Source organism: Myotis lucifugus, unplaced genomic scaffold, assembly GCF_000147115.1.
Source record: "Myotis lucifugus unplaced genomic scaffold, Myoluc2.0 scaffold_216, whole genome shotgun sequence".
Taxonomy (NCBI): Eukaryota; Metazoa; Chordata; class Mammalia; order Chiroptera; family Vespertilionidae; genus Myotis; species Myotis lucifugus.
This window is the reverse complement of record NW_005871264.1, coordinates 2,184,050-2,204,150: the sequence shown is the minus strand read 5'-3', so window position 1 is coordinate 2,204,150 and position 20,101 is coordinate 2,184,050. Positions and strand designations below refer to the sequence as shown.

At 44.9% G+C, this 20,101-nt stretch overlaps 1 protein-coding gene across 1 annotated transcript in view; it reads right to left on the bottom strand.

Annotated features, from left to right (window-relative positions):
- Positions 1-3,246: 3,246 nt before the first annotated feature.
- Positions 3,247-20,101, bottom strand: part of NR2E1 (nuclear receptor subfamily 2 group E member 1) — a 21,206-nt gene continuing 4,351 nt past the window's right edge. The window contains exons 2-9 of the mRNA XM_006098022.2: positions 18,772-18,917; positions 15,532-15,619; positions 13,493-13,728; positions 12,065-12,211; positions 9,688-9,784; positions 9,151-9,300; positions 8,800-8,905; positions 3,247-4,746 (exon numbers count right to left, since the gene is read on the bottom strand). Coding sequence (XP_006098084.1) covers positions 4,584-4,746; positions 8,800-8,905; positions 9,151-9,300; positions 9,688-9,784; positions 12,065-12,211; positions 13,493-13,728; positions 15,532-15,619; positions 18,772-18,917 — 1,133 coding nt within the window. The 3' untranslated portion in view covers positions 3,247-4,583. The remainder of the gene's footprint in view (positions 4,747-8,799; positions 8,906-9,150; positions 9,301-9,687; positions 9,785-12,064; positions 12,212-13,492; positions 13,729-15,531; positions 15,620-18,771; positions 18,918-20,101) is intronic.

Below are 20,101 nucleotides of genomic sequence, written 5' to 3'. Positions count from 1 at the left end.
ACCAATGTCACCCCAATAAATTAACAAAAAATAAAATATAATCATCATTTATGGTAAAGATACTAGAGCGATTCAGTTAAAGTTATTGTTCTTCAATTTCTGTAAGTGATTATAAAAATTTTATTGTAAAATGAGTGGGTTGAGATTCTTAGAGCAGCATCTTAGCAGAAGAAAGTGTCTGCCAACTGCTTCTACATTTTCATTTATCTCTTCACTGTGACGTGGGCACTCCCAAAAGTTCACAGAAGTGGCCTGGACTGAAAAATTTGGGGAACCAAGTTCTAACCATGGATACAGTGTGAGACCTACTTACCCAGTCCAGTAAGCATTGTAGCAGAGGCATACTCATAATAGAAACATATGCATCCTCTGTATTTTTCTAACAGCCTCTGAAGTGTTCATCAAGCCTGTGTCTGATTAAGCACTTTTAAATTCTGAGCAATGAGATGGTTCCTCTCATACCCTCTTGGCAGGAGTGCAAATTGATGCAACCCTTTTGGAGAGCCATTTGGCCATATGTATAAAAATTAAAAACACAGCCCGGCCAATGTGGCTCAGCAGTTGAGCGTCGACCCCATGCACCAAAAGGTCTCTGGTTCCATTCTCTGGTCAGGGCACATGCCCAGGTTGCCGGCTCTATCCCTGGTGGGGGCCATGCAGGAGGCAGCCAATTGATGTTTCTCTTTCATCAGTGTTTCCATCTCTCCCTTTCTCTTTCTAAAAATTGATAAAGACATATTTTTTAAAAATTAAAAAATGCATATAATCTGTGACACAGAAATGCAAATACCCTCTCAAGACCACAGAAGTGTGTACTGAAGGGTGGTTCTTTACAGTTTAATTTATTAGTGAAACACTGCAAGCAACCTCAATCTATCAATAAGGAATTAGTTGAGCACACTGTAGGTCATCCATAACATGAAATACTAGGGAGACGTTAAAAAGAACGAGTCATGGTCATATGTACTACCAGGAGAGACACTAACACACAAAAATAACTTGCAGAAAAATAGAAGCTTTTCATTTTTATATAAATGATGAAGAATGGCAACCACAGAGGAGGTCTCTGGCCAATGGGTTCAGTTCTTGGATTCCTAAAGTGGATTATAAACTTTGAACTCTAAATGAAATAATCGGGGAGTCTCAATTCAGTTTCTGAACTCATCCTCTGTTCTTTTTCTTCCCTCGCATCAAAGAATAACTAAAAAGTAACTGAAAACAAATGTAAGACTCCATCCCTAGTTGTCCCAGGATGTAAATGATACCTTTGAAAAGCAATTCTTCCAGACTTGGGAAAACCATTTGTCCAGGCAAGCAGTGAGGTTCTTAAAATACCCAGGCTGCATCCGGCAGAAACTCCCAAATCTCAGGAGAGACAGCTATTGGGCTTTTAATTCTGGGTTTTTCAAATGCAGGCCATGCTTGATTCTTATTTGTAATGGCTGAGATGCCCAAAGAAAAGGCAACTCCAGTGGGAACCAGTATTTGTGGTGTGTCCCAGGAAGCTTACTCCCTTTTAATTTTACTAAGAATATTTAAAATAGATGAAAGTGGATTATGATTGTGACAAATTTCATTATAGGTCAGTGGTAGTCCCCCTTCCCCTCCTTCATGAGAGGAGTCCGCGTCCCTGCCCACTTGAGGTTGGGTTTGGCCGTGTATCTGGCTTTGGCCAGTGGAAAGTGACCAGTGTGACATAAACAGCAGCTTTAAATGAGTGTGCCTGGATTGGCTCGGCCTCTTGCACTTCTGCATTCTGTCAGGCACAGATGTTGCTTTAGGGAAGCTGTCAGTCAAGAATGACAAAACACTGGAGCACACTTGAACCCAAACTGCAACCTGGAGCCAGGCCCGGCTGAGACTCTGGAGACTCCCGTAAGCAAGAAATACAAATTTGTTGTTGCATTTCCAGCACGTTGAAGCAAAACTTGACTAATACATGGGTGAACAGCCTTGGATCCATCACTCAGCTTTACCAAATCTTGTCATTGATCTCATATGTGTTTCTGGTCTTTTACTATCTTATAAAATAAGCCATTTCAGAAACATTTGAGGGTTCTCTTGGTACCCTTCCCTAATCCCACCCATCCCCAGAGGTAACCACTCTCATGCAGTTAGTGTTATACTCATGTTCGTTTTAAACATTTGCTTTATGTTTATATATCTACTAGAGGCCCGGTGCACGAAACTGGTGCAAGAGTAGGCCTTCCTTCCCCCAGCTGCCGGCACCTGCTACCCTCTGGCACCGGGACCCAGGCTTCCCTCGCAGCCCCGGCTTCATCCAGAAGGTCATCCAGAAGGATGTCTGGTCTAATTAGCATATTACGCTTTTATTATTATAGATAAACATGATCTATTTATAGAAAAACCAAGCTGCATGTATCCTCTGCAATTCACTTCTCACCCACCCAAAACACTGTATTTTAGATTTACCCCTGTTGACATGTTGGCTCTAGTCTATTCACTTTAACTACTGTAACACTGTCTATATATACTGCAATCTATTCTCCGTTGGTGGGCATTTAGTGGTTAAATATGAATAGTAGTGCAAGGAACATTCTTGCACACATCTTTGAGTTCCCGGCTTTTCGTTAAGACTAACTTCTCTGTGGAATCAGTAGACGAGAGGTACATGGCTGACTGAACTTCCACACGTGCAATCTGCAAGGTCAGTTTAGCCAACAGTTGCTCGTGCCTCTGCTCCAGACTCTCGCTGGAGCTGCTCCCCAGGAGGAACCCACAGTGTCCGTGGCCTTGGCACTTCTGACTTCCACTACCAACCTCTGGCCGTGGGGCCAGTGCCCTGAGATTTCCTGGTAACATCTGAATGCACTTCCTACTGCTCCTTCTACATCTTACTCCCCAATAAAGTTCTTCACACTTTATCTTTTGATCATTAAATGATTTTAAGTTCCTGGTTAGGATTGAGATGTTGGCAAGAGAGTTAGAAACAGAGGAGTAAGTGAATGAAGACTCTGTTAATCGTCCTCTTTCTTCCTCACACAGCAATTTTTCTAACAGATGCAATTATATTTGAGAGCTGCAGAGAATGGAATCTTGTTTTATTTCTTTATTCATCATTTTACAAATGGGATTCACTGTAAAAAGGAAATTGCCTTTGTAGTTCAGTTCTTCAGGCTGGAGTGCTCTGAGCTTCAGTTTTTACACCAGCTGCTGCCACCACCTTGTATCTGGTGGGTGAGAACCAGCCAGGGAAGAAGGCTAAGAAACCAGGCAGAGTTCAAATTCATTTAGATTCAATATATTTTTATTCTTTGTAAATACAATGAAGTACAACCTTTTAACTTCACAAATCAGTTAATTCACTTTGTACAAGAAAAGTTTTACTCAACCTATGATAGTCCAAGTGCTGAATAGTTTTCCTCAGTGCTAGAAACTACTAAATCAAAATGTGAAAAGTACAGCAGCTATTTTAAAATGTTTGTTTCTACATTTTCACAAGTATAGTTTCATACCAAAGGAGCAGCTTATAATGTAGAATGGGGTGTGTGTGTGGTGGTGGTGGTGGTGGTGGTGGTGGTGGTGGTGTGTGTGTGTGTGTATGTGTGCATGCACACACACATTCAAGGCTTTACTAGAAACCAGTTTTCTGAAAGGCATTTAAGAGTCTCAGGCTGTTAGCAGTGGATCAATCGAGAAACCTCTTAGTGCTCATCTCTTTGACGTTCCATTCAACATCACATCTGTGTTGGTTTCCTGTCTGATGTGCCTCACTGAAACACGAGCTTGGACCCTCATTGCCTTTGGTTTCAGCGCTATGTTAATGGGACAGCAATCTGCCTCACTCTTTCACCTCCGCTTTATTTGGTTTTGCTGTTTTTAGTCTTCCTCCCTCGACTTGTGTTCTTTTAGTAAAGCTCTTCTATTTTTGAGATGTTATCCAAACTGAAGTTCTGGTGAGAATTTCATTTTCGTCCACCAATCCTTTGACAAGGTTGCCTGGCCTATGGTATTAAAAAGAAGAAGAAAAGAAAGAGAAAGGAAAAAAAGATAGAGAAAAAGCAAATCTCACGGCATAATCTACCTTTCACTTATTAACTCAGTTCTGAAGGCCACTTAATGATGTATTACAATAGATGGGAAAATTTTGATAAAACTTTTTTTATTTTAAACCTAACCATTGTTTTTACAATAAAGTCTAGTTCGTAAGATAGTTCTCAAGGCTGCTGCATGGTGTTATACACAGAGCTCTATTTGGTTACCCAACTTTATACACTAAAAACGAAAAGGAAGTTCTACTCGTGTTTCAGTGTTTGATAGTTCAGACGGATCTTCCAGGTGAGAGGCAGTGGCACGGCCTGTGGCAACCCTCCATGTGTGCCCTCCCAGGGCGTGGCAGCAGCGAGTTCTCTGCTCAGGTGGTCCTTCTGGGCTGCCCTGCCCCGGGTGAGGCAGCAGCAGGTCAAAGCTGCTGGAACTGTTGTGTCCATGGATGTTTTCTCCGGAAGGCTCCACGCCCCCAGATATATGCTTCCCGAAGGGTTGGTTAGTTGAAGCGTGTTCTCCGTGGATGGAAGTTCATCAGAGACTATCCCGTACTGGAAAGTGGGAACTTGAAGAGCTTAGATATCACTGGATTTGTACATATCTGAAAGCAGTCTTGTAATTGGCACATTGCCGATGGTTTTTTTGAAAAACACTTCTTCTATGGTTGATGGGCTAATCGAACGTAAAGCTGGCAAAAGCAACAGAAGCTTTCCAAAGCGACAGGGTTGAGTGGGATATCTGGAATAGGAGGAGCCGTGAAAGCAAGGTCAGATCCATTACCGCTGGGAATTAAGAGCTCATACTTAAGCAAACACCATCTCCAGCATAGTTTCCTGACTGGGCCTCATGAATAACACACTGCCCCTGCAGCCGAGTCTGGGACTCGGGCCCTACTTATGGTCCTGGTTCTACAGCCAGAGGTGTCCAGGCCTGGAGAACACACGGTGTCAAAATCACATGGTGACTGTCTCGACATTAGCAAAGGGGTTGCATTTGGTTTGGAGGGGAAAAACTGAAGAAACAAGGTACTAAGTTTAGGCTAGTCAATAAATATAAGGGTGCTAGTGCAGTAGCTAGCGGTAGTATCCATGTTTTCTGATTGTCAAGGTTTCTTCCTTTGCAAGGCAATTTCCCTCAAATAAAATGGATTCCTTTTCTAGGAAATTCTCCAAATTATTATTCAGGCATTATACTTAGTCACTTTCAGGAATAATTCCATCCTTATTACACTGCAAATTGAAGGCTAAGTTCTGTTGGGTGGCAGTGCCACCCAACTTTCATGTCAATGAAATTGACATATAATTAAAGATGTGGGAAATTGCTTAACAATTTCCTCTCTTAATGTCCAACACACATCTGTGTTCAGATGTGCACGTTTCATTTCCTACTGCCTTCAGATGCCTGTAAGCCACCTCCTCACGGTAGCCCTGACGCTTCTTTAGTCAGTTGCTTGGAATCAGGTATCCATACACTCCCCAGGGAGGGCTCCTTCCACTGAAACAAACCACCTAAAAGACCGAGGTCTGGGGTCACATACCTGTGACTGAGCCAGGCTCCACCAATAGCCACAAAGTGCTAGGAACTGATGGACATCAAAATTCCTTCCCAAGAGTCAGGTGGCTGAACACTGAGTTTAACTGCCCAATAACCCCACCCTGCAAATAAAATCCAGGACAGCAACCGTCCGTCTTGTCTCCTGGCTTTGAGACGTGAAAGTCCCTCTCTTCAACCTGATACGAGGCTGATAAATCATTCTGGGCCTCCGAGAGCCTCACTTGGTTCTTTGACTACCCAGCACCCTGAGCACCCATGGACGGGGATCACCACCCCACACTGACTAATGCAGTATGGAAATGGTGAAGCTTATCTGCATTTTCTTAAAGGCCTAAATCCCACCACTTGCTCTCCTTGCTAAAAGTTTCTCCTACGTTTCCTGGAAAGAAATCCCAAGACCCAGGTCTCCCTTTCACCTTGGCCACTTACTCTTGTCAATAGCTTTGTTTCCCATCCCAGGATCGGGCAGAGGAGAGAGAAGCCTGCAATGGGTGGGACACAGCTGAGCCTCTACCACGTCTGCTGCATTGACCTAATGGGCTAGAACAGTGGTTCTCAACCTTCTGGCCCTTTAAATACAGTTCCTCATGTTGTGACCCAACCATAAAATTATTTTCGTTGCTACTTCATAACTGTAATGTTGCTACTGTTATGAATCGTAATGTAAATATCTGATATGCAGGATGGTCTTAGGCGACCCGTGAAAGGGTCGTTCAACCGCCAAAGGGTCGCGACCCACAGGTTGAGAACTGCTGGGCTAAAAGGTTCCAGTGTGAGGAACCACTGGGGGAAGTGATTACTTTGAAAAAGGATGGATTTTGGAGAATCCATAGACAATTCTTGATTTTTGGTAAGTAAATAATACATTCACCTTCTCACCCACTTATTTTATTCTCTAGTTAAGAAGGGGTTGGTTAGTCAGTCAACAAGAATTGTCTATTTTATGTGAAGTATGGTACTACCGAGAAATAATAACAAAGTGTGTATATGTGTATATGTGCATGTGTGAGAGAGACACAGAGAGAGCATATGTCTGACTGCTCAAATTTAATATTTTAGAATAGCTATGACCCTGGTATCATCCATTAGTAAAAATAACTGGAAGTTTTTACTCAGGTGTAAGTGTTTTGAGCCTGTCAGAGATCCATGTATTTGATCTTCAGTGATAACATATGGTTTGTGTGAAACGCCTATTCCAAGCCTTCTCCTTATATAACACATAATTAGAGAAATAGCTCACACGGCTATAACAATGAGCTCAGTTTGCAATGTTGACTATTAGTTGTTCACTGTGTTAACTTTTCATTTTGATTTCAGATTTTATTTTTCTAGACAGGAAAGTGCTAGAGGAAAATGATCCTGATTTGAAGGAGCTAAGAAATAAGGCATAGTCATTTTTGTCACATGCATGAGTCTAGATCTTAATATATTAAATTATAGCTGTGGCAGATATCATGAAACAAGAATTCCATGTCAAAGCAGATGACTTCCTTCCATGAATAATTTCCTGTTTTGAGGGTGAGGGAGAAGTAGTATACTCGCCATTTCTTTAAAATAGACTTTTGTTAATTTGTGGTTTAATTTCCTCAGGCTTTCTCTCTCTCAGATTCTCCTCAATCACCTCTCCAGCACCTCCCTCTACCAGCCCCTCTACCAGCTCTAAGGAGTACCCTTCCTCCCTGCCATTCAAGGACACCAGCTCCTGTGTGATCCCCTCGATCAATCAGCCTTTCCAGATTCTCCCTCACCCCGCCTCCCCCAACTAGAATTTGTCTCTCTCACTCCCCACTTTGCTTTTCTCTCTTTTCTGGTCTGAATTGGAGTAATACTTCTACCTACTTCATGCACCAATAAGGGACAGTGTCTTGTTCTCTGGTGTCCCACAGTGCTCACCAGCGAAGGCTGGACTGAAATCATATTCTTCTTGGTTTGATGTTCCTTAAACCTTAATGGCTCTAAATGTCAGAGGTCAGTTCTAATATACAAATTAATTTTTAGTGGGGAAATTATGTACTCCTTCATTCAATAATTTTGAATAAATATTCAGTGCCTATTATATACATATTAAAATTTAACATGGATTTTAAATTTAAAAACCATGGCACTTTAATTTAGAAAAACATATACACATTGCACCAGCACACAACACAGTTTCAATGATATTCCATGGACAGGGAACAGTTTTATTCAATAGAATTCAAAAGAGGATTTGTAATAAAAATAAGAAGATCCTAGCAGAAGTGGTATTACTCCAAATGGATACAGTATAAGGGAGGCATTAACAGTCTCCCTTCATCTGATTAAGTTATTCAGCACAGTGTCTGTGGTGATATTGGGATGATAGAGACAGGCTTCCATGGGCTTCCCTTTAAGACCAGCTTTCTCGTTCTCTCTCTCTTCGCCTCTTTCCTCCCTCCAGGCCTAAAATTCCCATTCTCTCTCCATAGCAATCATTTGGCCCTAATAACTGCAAATTAAATAAATAAATAAATAAATAAATAGGCCAGCCTAGAGAATAAACAAGAATAGCAACTCTGTTATAACCTCACGTCCACCACAGACCTAGCCAGCTCCACAGCTCTTTAAAGTTTTGCCTTTTCCCTCTGAAAATGGAAGCAGAAAGGTCTATACCTCCTGGAGGACTTCCCCATCGGTGGGCCAGGAGGAGGCCTGCTGAAGCCCCTGTGACTGAGAGTTTCTACAAATAGACAAGAGCAGCCTCTGCCCACGGGCCCTGCTTGGCCAGACATAACCTGGTGCGTGCAATGACTCCAAGTAACTCAACAGGTATCCATCAGCAGTTATGATGGGGGTACAGATGGCCTCTCTAGAAAGTTCTCTGATCCTTCCATTTGGGATTGGCATCCAAAGAAAGGCACTTGCCTCTTTTTAAAGGATGACTTCACTACTCTCTACTATATCAACTATAACACTTGGCCTTCGTTTTTACCTTTCCCACATCTGGGTCCATTCATACAAATGTGTTCAACTATTATGATGGATTTACTTGTTCAACCAGGTCAGCTGCAAGGCATCTGGCAATCTAATTGCTAATCTAATTTTATTTGCTCCTTTCACGCACCATGTGATATAGGTGAGCACATAATTCTAAGTAACTTTATTGGCTGGCAACAGAATAATTAGTCAGGAAGTTTGAACTGGCTTATTACCCCCTGCTCACACGTTCACAATGGGAACAATATTCTTAAGGACACCTTCAGGGCAAGCAAGAGTCACCTGGTATGGATGTAGCTGTTGAGAGTTAGCTGAGCCTCGTCTTGAAGAGCTGCAATGGCAGCAGCATTCCGGAAACTTCTCAGTTCAGAACCACTATGTGTAGGAACTAGAAATGAAGACCAGGAGACGGTGATAGACAGCACAGGAAATGCAGATGGGAAACCTCCCTGAAGTGAACAGCCAGCAGGAGCCAGTCCCCATGGCTATCAAAATGAGGCCAGACTAAGAGTCTCAGCACCCTTCAAAATTATCACTTGTTTTTGCAAAGGTAAATCTGGAATCTGAGGTGGCTGAATTAGTGATGCGGCAAAAGTGGGGAAGGAGAAGAGGCAGGGGTTTGTGTCCACTTACCAGCTTTGAAAGTGACGATGCATTTCAGACAGGCAAATTCAGTAGCATCTAACCGGAGTTGTCTAAACCGAGCCACCACCTCTTGTAAAGCCTGTATTTCAGATATAATCTTGTTCAGCTTCTGGGAATCTGTGTTGTCACCATTCATGCCTAGAATTAAAACATGGAATAAATGCTATCATATGAAGGCATTTTCATAATTTAATATTGATTTTTGACAAAATCCTGCATATCAATATCTATTCAATTGTCAGTCTAAGATATCTGATTCCATGTACACTGGCTATATTGTATGAAAGTTAATATAAAATCGTCTCTTGGATGATAACAAACACAGTAATTTGCATTTAAATAACAATGCAAGCAGTCATGAATACAACAAAACAACATTATTTGCATTTAAATATAGATTTATAAATGACAGGTATACTCTATTGTTCAGTGGGAATTTGTTATTCTTTACATGTTGTTCTTTTTTCAGTAATGTATTTTTATGGTAATTTCTACAACAAAGTCATTAAATTGTGCAATTCTTACCAGATACAGCCAGTAGAGTGTTAGCATCAACCGGAATGGCCCATTGTGCTATTCCTAGAACAAACAGTTCTCTCCAAGCATCTTCCAAAAGCATCAGCTGTCATACAATAGATGTATAATATAATATAGTGTGTAATTTATAAATTTATAAACAATTTCAATATGTAAATTTCCATTATTTTAAAAAGTGTTTTAAATGCTTGTCTTGGTAGTTTTTCCTCTGAATATTTTATCTTTCCCTTGTTTTCCTTTTTCAAAAGGTGCCTACAGATAAGCACAGGCATTTGAGAGTCAGCCATTCTAAGCTCCCAAAATTTGCTTCCCTTGGGAAAGGGTTTACCCTTCTGGTCCTCCCATCTATGTGTTTCTGACCACCTAGAAACTTCTCCCAGAGGCCCAGGCTCAATGAAATGCCACCAGCCGCTCAGCAGGTGCAGGTGGATACCCCGCCTATAAAATGCTGATATTATCAGGGTTGAAGATTCCACAGTAAGCTTGCAGATCTGGGCCCCCATCGTCCTGGTGGGTAGAGGGGGCTGGGCAGAGAGAGAGAAAGAGATCTCACTAATTCCCAAGAGGCATGCAGGGAAATCAGGGTGTAATTATGTTAATCGGGCTTTACTGAGTTTACCTCATCTCACTGACTGATTTTTCTGAGACTCATAAGTGGACAGCATCAAGGTGCTTGTCATTTTCATTCTAATAAAACGTGCTTCTGAATATTTAAAATGAAAATCTGGCTCCTTTTCCAAATGAATATACTGGATTCCACTTCACTGCAGTTTGCTAGTTGTTGAAAGGGTTTCCATCGAAGGGTTGAGTAGCAGACCGTAAATAAATTTTGTTTGAATTACAGAGTCTACAAATACTTGTTTTGAGAAAAAAAATAGCCAATTCTCACACACACACACACACACACACACACACACGGCAAATGATCAGAGCCAACCAGTTAACCTGGTCAAAGATAGAACTTAACCATCTTGAAAAATCTGTTTTTTGAAAAATCTATAAAAATTCAACCAATTCTGAATGATTTATATGGAAGGATTTCCTTTCAGAAGCTAAGAGCTAAATTGTGAAGGCTTGTAACCAAAATCAAAAGATTGAATTTTCAAAGTGCTTTATTTTTATTATATTAAGTACAAAAAAGAATATTTAAAAAATGCAAGGTAAACAGTGTCTAATTCTGGCCATGTCTGAAAGTCCAGGCCATGAAAAAAAGAACACTCCATGCTAGAAGATTAGATGTTTTTAGCACATTGCCAGGTCTTTCTGTAGGAAATGTACTTTATATGAAGGGGCCCTATTATTCTTTAATTAGGTATAAGATGAATTAAAGACATAAACCCTTTGCTTTTAGAACTACTTATTAGCCTTTTGGGAAATTTGTCATTAATTCCCAAGAATGCACTGGTAACAGTCAAGGTTGTGAACACTTCATTCTCTTCCTTTCCCTTAAGTTTAGAAAAATCCTGGCAGAGGCCATTTCTGATGTTCCTAACAACAAAATTTCTGGGTTTTGGTACAACACAGTTTTTAGCAGCACAAACTTTTATTGCCTCAGAATATCATTTACAACCACAGAACTATGCACAATGACCATTTGTTTACAAAATCTCTAAAAGACTTAAAGAATCTAGAGAGAACTTAGCCTGCAACACACCCTTTAACCTTATATGCTGATAAATTAGTGGCCCCAGCTCTATCACGATGAAAAACATAAAGCTCTGCATATAGAATAGTGAGACTAGCTCCAAAAATCTTAAGAGGAGGATACTCTTCTATTTCTCTCAGTTCCAGTGTTCTAAGAAAGCACTGTTTTTAACAATTTTTTAAAAAGTCTTTAAGAATTTGTGATTAAATTTGAAGTTTCAATTAAAATAAAAAAATAAAATAAAATAATGCCCTTGTTTGCTTGTTTTTCGTAAACCAGATCCGAAGTTCCCAAAACAACATAATTACATTTCTTAGTAAGGTCCATCGCTAGATATTCTGAACCCATAGGAAGAAGCTAGTAAAGATAGATTCCTTGTTGCTGTTAAGAACTGATACCTTGCCCTAGCCGGTTTGGCTCAGTGGATAGAGCCTGCGGACTAAAGGGTCCCAGGTTGATTCTGGCCAAGGGCACATGCCCAGGTTGCGGGCTTGATCTCCTCAAGTAGGGGGCATGCAGAAGGCAGCCAATCAATGATTCTCTCTTATCATTGATGTTTCTATCTCTCTCTCTCCCTTCCTCTCTGAAATCAATTTATATATATATAACTGATGCCTGACCTTGGCGATTTATCCAGGTAACCTACAGTTCCCTAAGGCTGACTCCTGTTGCTTCTTCCCAGCTCCCTTCCCTCAAGACCTCTGGCCCTCTTGGTCATACCTGGTCTTGCAAAGACAGGGTGGAGAAAGCTGGTACGCTCTTCGCCCACTTGATGCTCATAAAGAGAAGCCTGGCAGCGGATTCACACACTGACTCTGTGGCCACTTCATAGAGATACATGGGGGCCCCATTCACCTCATGGGGGTACTGGGTGGGGAGAAACAGAGAGACCAGGGAGTGAGGAAACCACAGCTTTGCAAGGAGAGCCAACTTTTTAGTTTTCTAATTAGAACCGAGAAGGAGATAGGAACTTGGATGGTCGGCTTAAATGGGCAGTTGCCATACGGGCATCAAAACCAAACATCCTATCTATAGAGTTCGGGAAATTGTTGGGAGAGACCCATTTCCACTCTGTGGGCCTGTTCCTTCGAGAGGGGCATCTGGCTTTTTATCCCCTACAGCAAATTTTCCTTGGGCTGAGCCAAGTGCCAGGCCTGTCTCCCAATTTAGATAAGAGCTGCTCACATTTGTGTACATAAAAATAGATGTGAAAAAAGTACAAATTAATAGGCATCCCAAACACAAATATGCATGTGAGTATTTTTAGAAAGGATTAGTATATTATGGAAATATTTCAATTAGACATCTTAATCATTCACGGAGCATTCAACATATTCATAACACTACTTTCCCAAGCCTATTATACACATCAAGGCTAAGGAAGCAATATTAAATATTGTGCGTGCGTGTGTGCGTGCGTGTGTGCCCAGGTGTCTGCTTCTGCAGCTGGCCCTCCTCTGGGGAAACCCAGATCCCTTCTTGGCCTGGAGTGGGAGCTGTGGGTAGGTACCAGCTGGACGCCTGAAGGGTAGTCCCTAGGTGGCAGCCTTTTGAGGTGGTTCTGGCTGTGTCCCTGCCAGTAGAGGGCCTGGTGTACATCAATCCATGAGGCTCAGAGGAGAGTGAGAGGAGACTGGCAAATGTCAGGTTCCCCAAACTGTCCAACCGGGTGAGTTCCACATTCCTCTCTTAGGTTAGAGACCCACCGCTGTGCCCAAGAGAATAGACCCCTAATATTTGCAACTCAAGGACTCTTCTCCCCCTTCTCAAAACAAATGTCCACTCTTCTGACCTGCAGGGGACTCCCTAGGCGGCCTGCTCCGCTCAGACTGGGGGCTCCGCACCAGGGCCGTTTCCAAAGGTGCAGCCTCCCTCCCCCGCCCCACATCAAACGGGCTGAAAGGGCCTCTGGGGGTGGGGGGGTGGGGGGGAGGTACCGGGAGTCCACATCCGTAGCAACTCAGAGAGTGACTGTACTGCACATTCAAGTGTGAGCAACCCTGGCTCCACGGAGAAGAGCAAAAAGGCCCGGAGCCGTATCCTGCGAGGTCGCCCCATCTTTGGCCCGTCCCCACTCCAGTGCAGAAGGAAGAGGTGCCCCTGTCTCCTCCCTCCACGCTTCCCGGGACTCCCAGCAAGGCCCCTGACCTTGGGCGTGGGCTGAGCCAGGCTCACGAGGGTCTGCCGCTCGGGCGTGGCGGACACCGTGGCCAGCTCCAGGCCGTGCGGCTCCAGCTGCGTGACGGTGGTGAAGAAGGCCGGGGCGGGCAGCGCCGCCGAGGGGAAGTGCGCGGCCGCCCCGTTCTCCTCCTTGTGTCCGCGGAAGTAGAGGGCCACCTGCTTGCGGATGGTGGACGTCCGAGGGCCCCGCTCGTGCTGCACGGCTGCAGAGACAGACCGACACCGGCGCGGGGTCAGAGTCTGGGAGACACACGGCCACTGCTGCGCTGCAGGGCCACGCGCCACGGCAGGGCAGGCAAGGTCACCGGAACGTGGGGGCGGAGGGCGCTCTGGGGTGGGCTGTCAGCCACGCTGTATGCGTTAGAGGAGCCGGGCCCAAAGTATCAGGTTAATGACATGCCTCGAGCAAGACTAGGCTTTCTCTGTCGGTGAGAACCCCCTGGGAGGGGATAGCTAGGCATCCCCGTTCCCCCTTCCCTGCAACTAGTCTCTGCACAGACTTTCCCGCTTGGCCCTAGGATGGCTTCCCCACCGCCACCCTCCCCACCCCCGCCCACACAGAAAAGTCAGAGAGGGCCACAGAGGCCAGGCCCTGAGCCCAGGGACCCTGGGGGATGGGACAGGGAGAGCCCACCTCGGAGTGTGCTGGAGGAAGGCAGGGAGATGTGACAATTACCACCAACAGCTTAAACAAACAAATTAATGCAGGGCAATCTTCCTTTCGCCTAACTTGACAACTTGTCAATACACAAGTGCATCAGGTTGGACGCACTCTCCTGCTTCCCCCAGGGCGAGGGCGGGAAGGGGAGGGGGGGAGGAAAGCGCTCTCCCCAATGAGCTGCTGTGGCTGCCACCTGAGCCGCCAACGCAAAGCCCACTCCACACCCGGTGCTGAGGCCCCATTCCTCCCTCCAGGCCATGACTACCCCACCACCCCCACCACCCCACCACCCCACCACCCCACCACCCCACCCTGCTTTGCCCCGGCCTGGGGCACCCTTGCCAGGCCACCACCTGGCATCCAGAATCCTAGTTCTTGCTGTGCATGTTTAAGAGCCTTCTGGGAATTGGTGTCCAGACACCCACAGGCCTCACCCAACCTCTCCAGCCCCTTTTTGTTAAACCAAGGGAAAGCTCTGGAGAAGCCCAGATCACCACACTGGCGGTGCCGAATTTGGAATCCTGTTGAATTTGCAAATAGGGACTCAAAATTCCCTGTGCTCCTGTCTCTGTCCTCCCTCCTCCCACACATCGTTCTCCTAGTCCCTGATCTCCTCCTCCCCCAAAGACTATCCAGACTGTGAGATCCTGCAGGAGGCTAACAGGTTTGGGAGTGGCCACAAAAGGGCTGCAAGGAGGGTGAACTGAATAATTAAGACCAGAGGCAGAAAATACCGCGTATCCTCAGCAGAGTGGGGTTCCCAGGAACGCTGCCTTCTTGGGGGTGACTGTGGAGCACAGGTTTCCAATGTGGGCATGGGCCTTGCTCTAGGAAGTTCAAGGGGGTCGGGATGGGGCTCATGCTAAGAGATCGGGAAGGATATGACTGAAAGCCTGAGGCCAATTCCCAGCATCTAGAACAGCGGTTCTCAACCTGTGGGTCGCGACCCCTTTGGGGGTCGAACAACCCTTTCACGGGGGTCACCTAAGAGCATCAGAAAACACATATATAATTACATATTGTTTTTGTGATTAATCACTATGCTTTAATTATGTTCAATTTGTAACAATGAAAATACATCCTGCATATCAGATATTTACATTACGATTCATAACAGTAGCAACATTACAGTTATGAAGTAGCAACGAAAATAATTTTATGGTTGGGGGTCACCACAACATAAGGAACTGTATTAAAGGGTCGCGGCATTAGGAAGGTTGAGAACCACTGCTCTAGAAAGAAGTGCTGGGGAGATGGTTGACATGCCTAGGAGTGCCATGTATTTTCTGTACATATCATTTACTTATCAATCAACATTGTTAGAGTAAAAAGATGTACTGATTACCATCTTTGTTCATGTTGACTTCCAAACACTTCTTGAGCCGACATGCCCTGCACTGGTTTCTGTGCGTCTTGTCCACGGGGCAGCCTCCCTGGAACAGAGCGCAGGCCGTCAGAGGCCCTTGGGCCTTCAGATGGTGACGCGAAGCCGGCGCCGGATCGGGAAACAGAACCTGCCACCGACACCTGGGTCCGAGAAGCAGTGAGGTCCTCGGGCACCAGCAGGGCCAGGTAGAGAAAGGGCTGGGGTTCCCGGGGCTACTTCAAGAGGACCAATTCATGACTCTATGAAAGCGCTCAAGTTGGAAAATCCTTCTCCAAGCAGGTGAAGGGTCACAGCGCCTGGTGTGCCAGACTCTGCTGTGCTGGGAGGAGAAGCTCCCGGGGAACTTCCGTGAGTGGAGAAACTGGGGTGAGGCTTTTTCAGGACCGAAGACAGCGACCTGGCCCCATAGGAGGAGGCCTGGGCGCCCCTTTGGGAGTGGGCTGGCCTGGAAGGATCCCTGCTATGGCCCCCTCCTGCTAGCTATCTTTCCGCTTAGGGTCTTAGTCTTCCTCTCTCACTTTCTGGGTGAGCCCATTTATTTGTCAGATAAATATCTCCCATTTATTCTCTACTCTCCTGTTTTCTCACTCTTACCTTTGTACTGAAAGCCATCCTTATAAGCAGCATGGTGAGAGTTATCTTAAAGCCTCCTCTCAACTCAGATTCGTGGACACATAGTCATTCTCAAGTGTTGAGGCAGAAGCCAGAGTGGTTAGGAGGGCAGGGCCCCCAGAAGAAAGGGTGAGAAGGGCAAAATCTGATTTGCTCAAGACCTGAGCAAAATCTAAAAATGCTCTCCGTGTAAATATAGCCAGGAAGATAATGTAATGAACTGTCTGACAAAATGATAATATGGGTTGAGACTATTAGTGTGATAACTGAGAAAAAGAGGTAATTGCTGACTTAGAAATATTTATCAAGGACACTTGAGAAAATAAATATTTTATCTAATGCATTTTTATGGGGAAATGTTGGCCATTAAAAGAAGAAATTTACAGAGAAATTTTCTTATAGAATTCATTCAGTATTTGGTGTTATTACTGAGGAAACACATACAAAGCTATATAAAGAGTCACATATATATTATACACAGAAAATATATAAGTTTGGTGCTCTCTGGTGTTTATATGAGTTGCTACTGTTAGATTTTCAATGAGAAGAAAGAGAATAAAGTAAATGTATTTTTATTTTGCTTCATAATACCAAAATGTTATATATGTTGAAGTTAGAGTAAGTACATTTTCTAAAATATCCCTTGGGAATAATTACACATTAGAAAACACAGTTTTATAAGATCACACCCCTCTGGTTTAAAAATGTTGAATTATTTAAATAAATATAGGGCTGGGGGTTGTAACAATTTCTAAAGGTCCTCATTGCTGTTAATAATAAGTTGGAATATTATTTACCTAATCTTAGAATAAAAGAGAGAAAGGAAAATTTTTTTTGGTTCCTAAGTGAATTCTTCAGGGCATCTTTGCTGGCCAGTGTAATAGCTTAATGTAAAAAGGCTTAAAGAAGTTATTATTAAGTGCAATCATATGCCTATCATCAAATGTTATTCCCCAAATGTATTCTGTTAACATGTTAATGCAAAATGGAAGCCTTCATTAGTTTTTAAGAGTGTCTTCAAATCAGATCATATGTATATAAATATCTGGAGCCCGGGGAGAAGGATGAGTGCCTCTGCTCGGTGCATTTATTCTCTCTGCAAGGAGACAACCACCAAGCCTGATGAGTCTATTATCGCTCCTTTACAAATACTTGGACTGGCATCAGCATGTTGATAGCCAACCCCTTTGAAAATATCAAGCCATTAACATCTGAGGTTTTGATTCCCCAATTCTGTGCGTTGTATAAAAGTAAAAGACAATTTAAGTAGAAACTTGCTCGAATCTGACAACCCACAGTAATCCCACATTCCTGTGGAGCTATTGGGCTACAGTGCTGGGTGTGTATAATGTGATGTGTCCATATGGTAAAGCAGAAACTGATACAAAGCTGTGAACCCAATAAAACAAGAACAGGGCAGGAGAGTTCCAAATAACTTATCCAAATACAGATGTCTTCTTGTTTTTGTTGATAATCCAAATCTATCAGAAACTGATATAAGCAGGCATGGCTTCAGAAAAAGATTAATCGACTAGCACCAAACAATATATGTGGAGTATATATGTGTGTCATATTTATACATAGATATTAATTAGTGAAAATGGTTTACCAGTTTGATTACCAAAGGATGACTTCTGACTAATACACTCTCCAGAGTCTTCTTGGGAGTCAAGGTGGTGGCTCTGTGCTGGAGCGTCTGTGTGTCTGGCTAAGGAGAGGGCAAAGAGTGGGACCCAAAGGCCGATCCCCTAGGTTGAAATAAGCCTGTTACTGGGCTGGAAAACGGGGCAGGGGGTTCTAGTCGCTCTTTCTGGCAGCTTTGGCTCACACTCAGTCCATGCCCTGACTCCCCTGTTTCTTTGAGACAGTTCAGCCTGCCCAAGACCAAAATGCAACCAACCAGGCACATCTTCTAAGCAGAGAAGGAGGAGATACGGGAACCTGGGAGAAGGTCCCCGTTACTCCTTCCTTGGGAGCCTTCTCTTCCTGCTCACTCAGCCCTTTTCTGACAAGGCTCAACCAGACTCAGAAAAGCTGAAGGGCACAGCCTTTTACAGAACACATCCTCTCCGTTGCAGTGGCTAGCACTCACTTTGAGTCTGAACCTTGAGTAGGATGCCCTGTGCCCTTAACTTCTGCCATCCCAGGCAGTGGTGAAGGCACTGCACTGCTAGGGGTGGGTGTGGCGGACAGACAGCACAACCTAGCCCTTTCTCCGGGTTACATTTGAGGTTTAGATTTTTAAGTTCCTTAGGTCCCTTGGGCTGGCTTTATTGCAGCTAGGAGAGGGCCTTACCCAATATCAAAACGTTAGAGGATTAAAGTGTTTGGGGAGGGGGGACCCTGGGATTTCAGACTTCCTACTGCAAACTCACGGGTCTTCCCTTACCCTCCACAGCGTCCCCCCCCCCCCACCCCTTCTGTCCTGCCTTGCCCAAGGAAAAGGGCCTCGAAGAGTTGGGTCTGCAAAGAGAGAGAACCGGAGAAGTCAAGGTCTGGTCTCTGCTGAGCAGAGTCGACCTCGGGCACAAACAAAGGAGGGGCAGGCGGCAGAGGGGAGCTGAGCATGCAGCCCGGCTAAGGTACCTGGTTTCCAGATTTGCAGACGTACGTCCTATTCCTTCGGATACTGCGTTTGAAAAACCCCGAGCAGCCGTCGCAGGCGTAGACCCCGTAGTGTTTCCCGGAGCTGCGGTCGCCGCACACTTTACAGGGGATATCTAAAATGCGGCCTGAAATCGCAGGAAAGACAGGGAAGGGGGCCAGGGGCGAGAAGGAGAGGAGGGCGGAGGAGAGGGGGGAAAGGGGAGAGGGAGAGAGAGATGCTAAGCAATCTGACCTCTGAGGGGATTAGCACCGAGGCTGCGGTAAAAGCAAATAATGAAGTGATTTTATAGTCAAACTTTTTTTCCTTGAGCAAGTGTCAGTTTCCTACAATGAGCATTATTCATGCACCGCTACATGTATTGGGGCCTCCTCTAAGCGCCCAGGCCCGTATGGGAATGAAAGATGACCGCGGGCCTAGGCGGCAGCGCGGCCGCCGCTGCCTCTGGGCTCCGCGCAAAGTTTGGCCGCCTCCCTCCCCGGCTCCTGCATTGAACAAAGTTGCTGGCGAGCGCGCGAGGAGACAAACTGGAAACGCAAAAAGGGGAAAGAAGAAACACAAACACGGCTGCACCCAGGGATGGTAGCTGGGAGGCCAGCGAGTTTTCCTGGAGCTGCGGGGCGGTGGTTGTGATCAGGAGGATGATTGCAATGCTAATCCTAGGATAATTAATGATAAGAAGAGTCGTGGTCAGTGCCCAACTTTCGCTTTACCTATGTTTTAAAAATGCTTGCCGGAGGGACGCTTTTGAGAAATTACTTCCTTTAGGAAAAAATGTCTCCCCAAAGTAACGAGCACTGGGCTAGGCGAGTCCGAGGAGGTTGGTGCAAGTGTGCGGCTGCCTGGCAGGTCCGCCTGGGACAGCGCCTCCTCGCCTTCCTTCCCCAGCTTCGTCCTCCAAGACCTGTTTCCATCCCTGGATCCTCTGCGGGCCTCCCCCCCCCCCCCCGCACCCCCTGTTTTCCCGCCGGCTGTCCGGGGCTAATGTTCTAAAGGGCCTGCCGGATTTCTCTGGACTGTGGTCCCCCCACACCCCCGCCATGGGCTTCCACAGTCGCCAGATTGAAGAGAACTTTCCCTGAAATCCCTCAGGGCTGGGGTGCCCGCAGACTCTGAAGGAATGTACAGGAGGGGGTAACATTCAAAAACCCCGTAGGGAGGGAGCTATTTCCCCCTAAGAATGGAGAAGAGTCCCTCCAGCCTGAGACCCTTCCTCCCACAAACAGGGGGAGCATTAAGTAAAGTGTTAACTTAACACTTTAGTGATCATGGTAGTTCCTAATAACTAACTCCTTAACATTTAATTTTCCT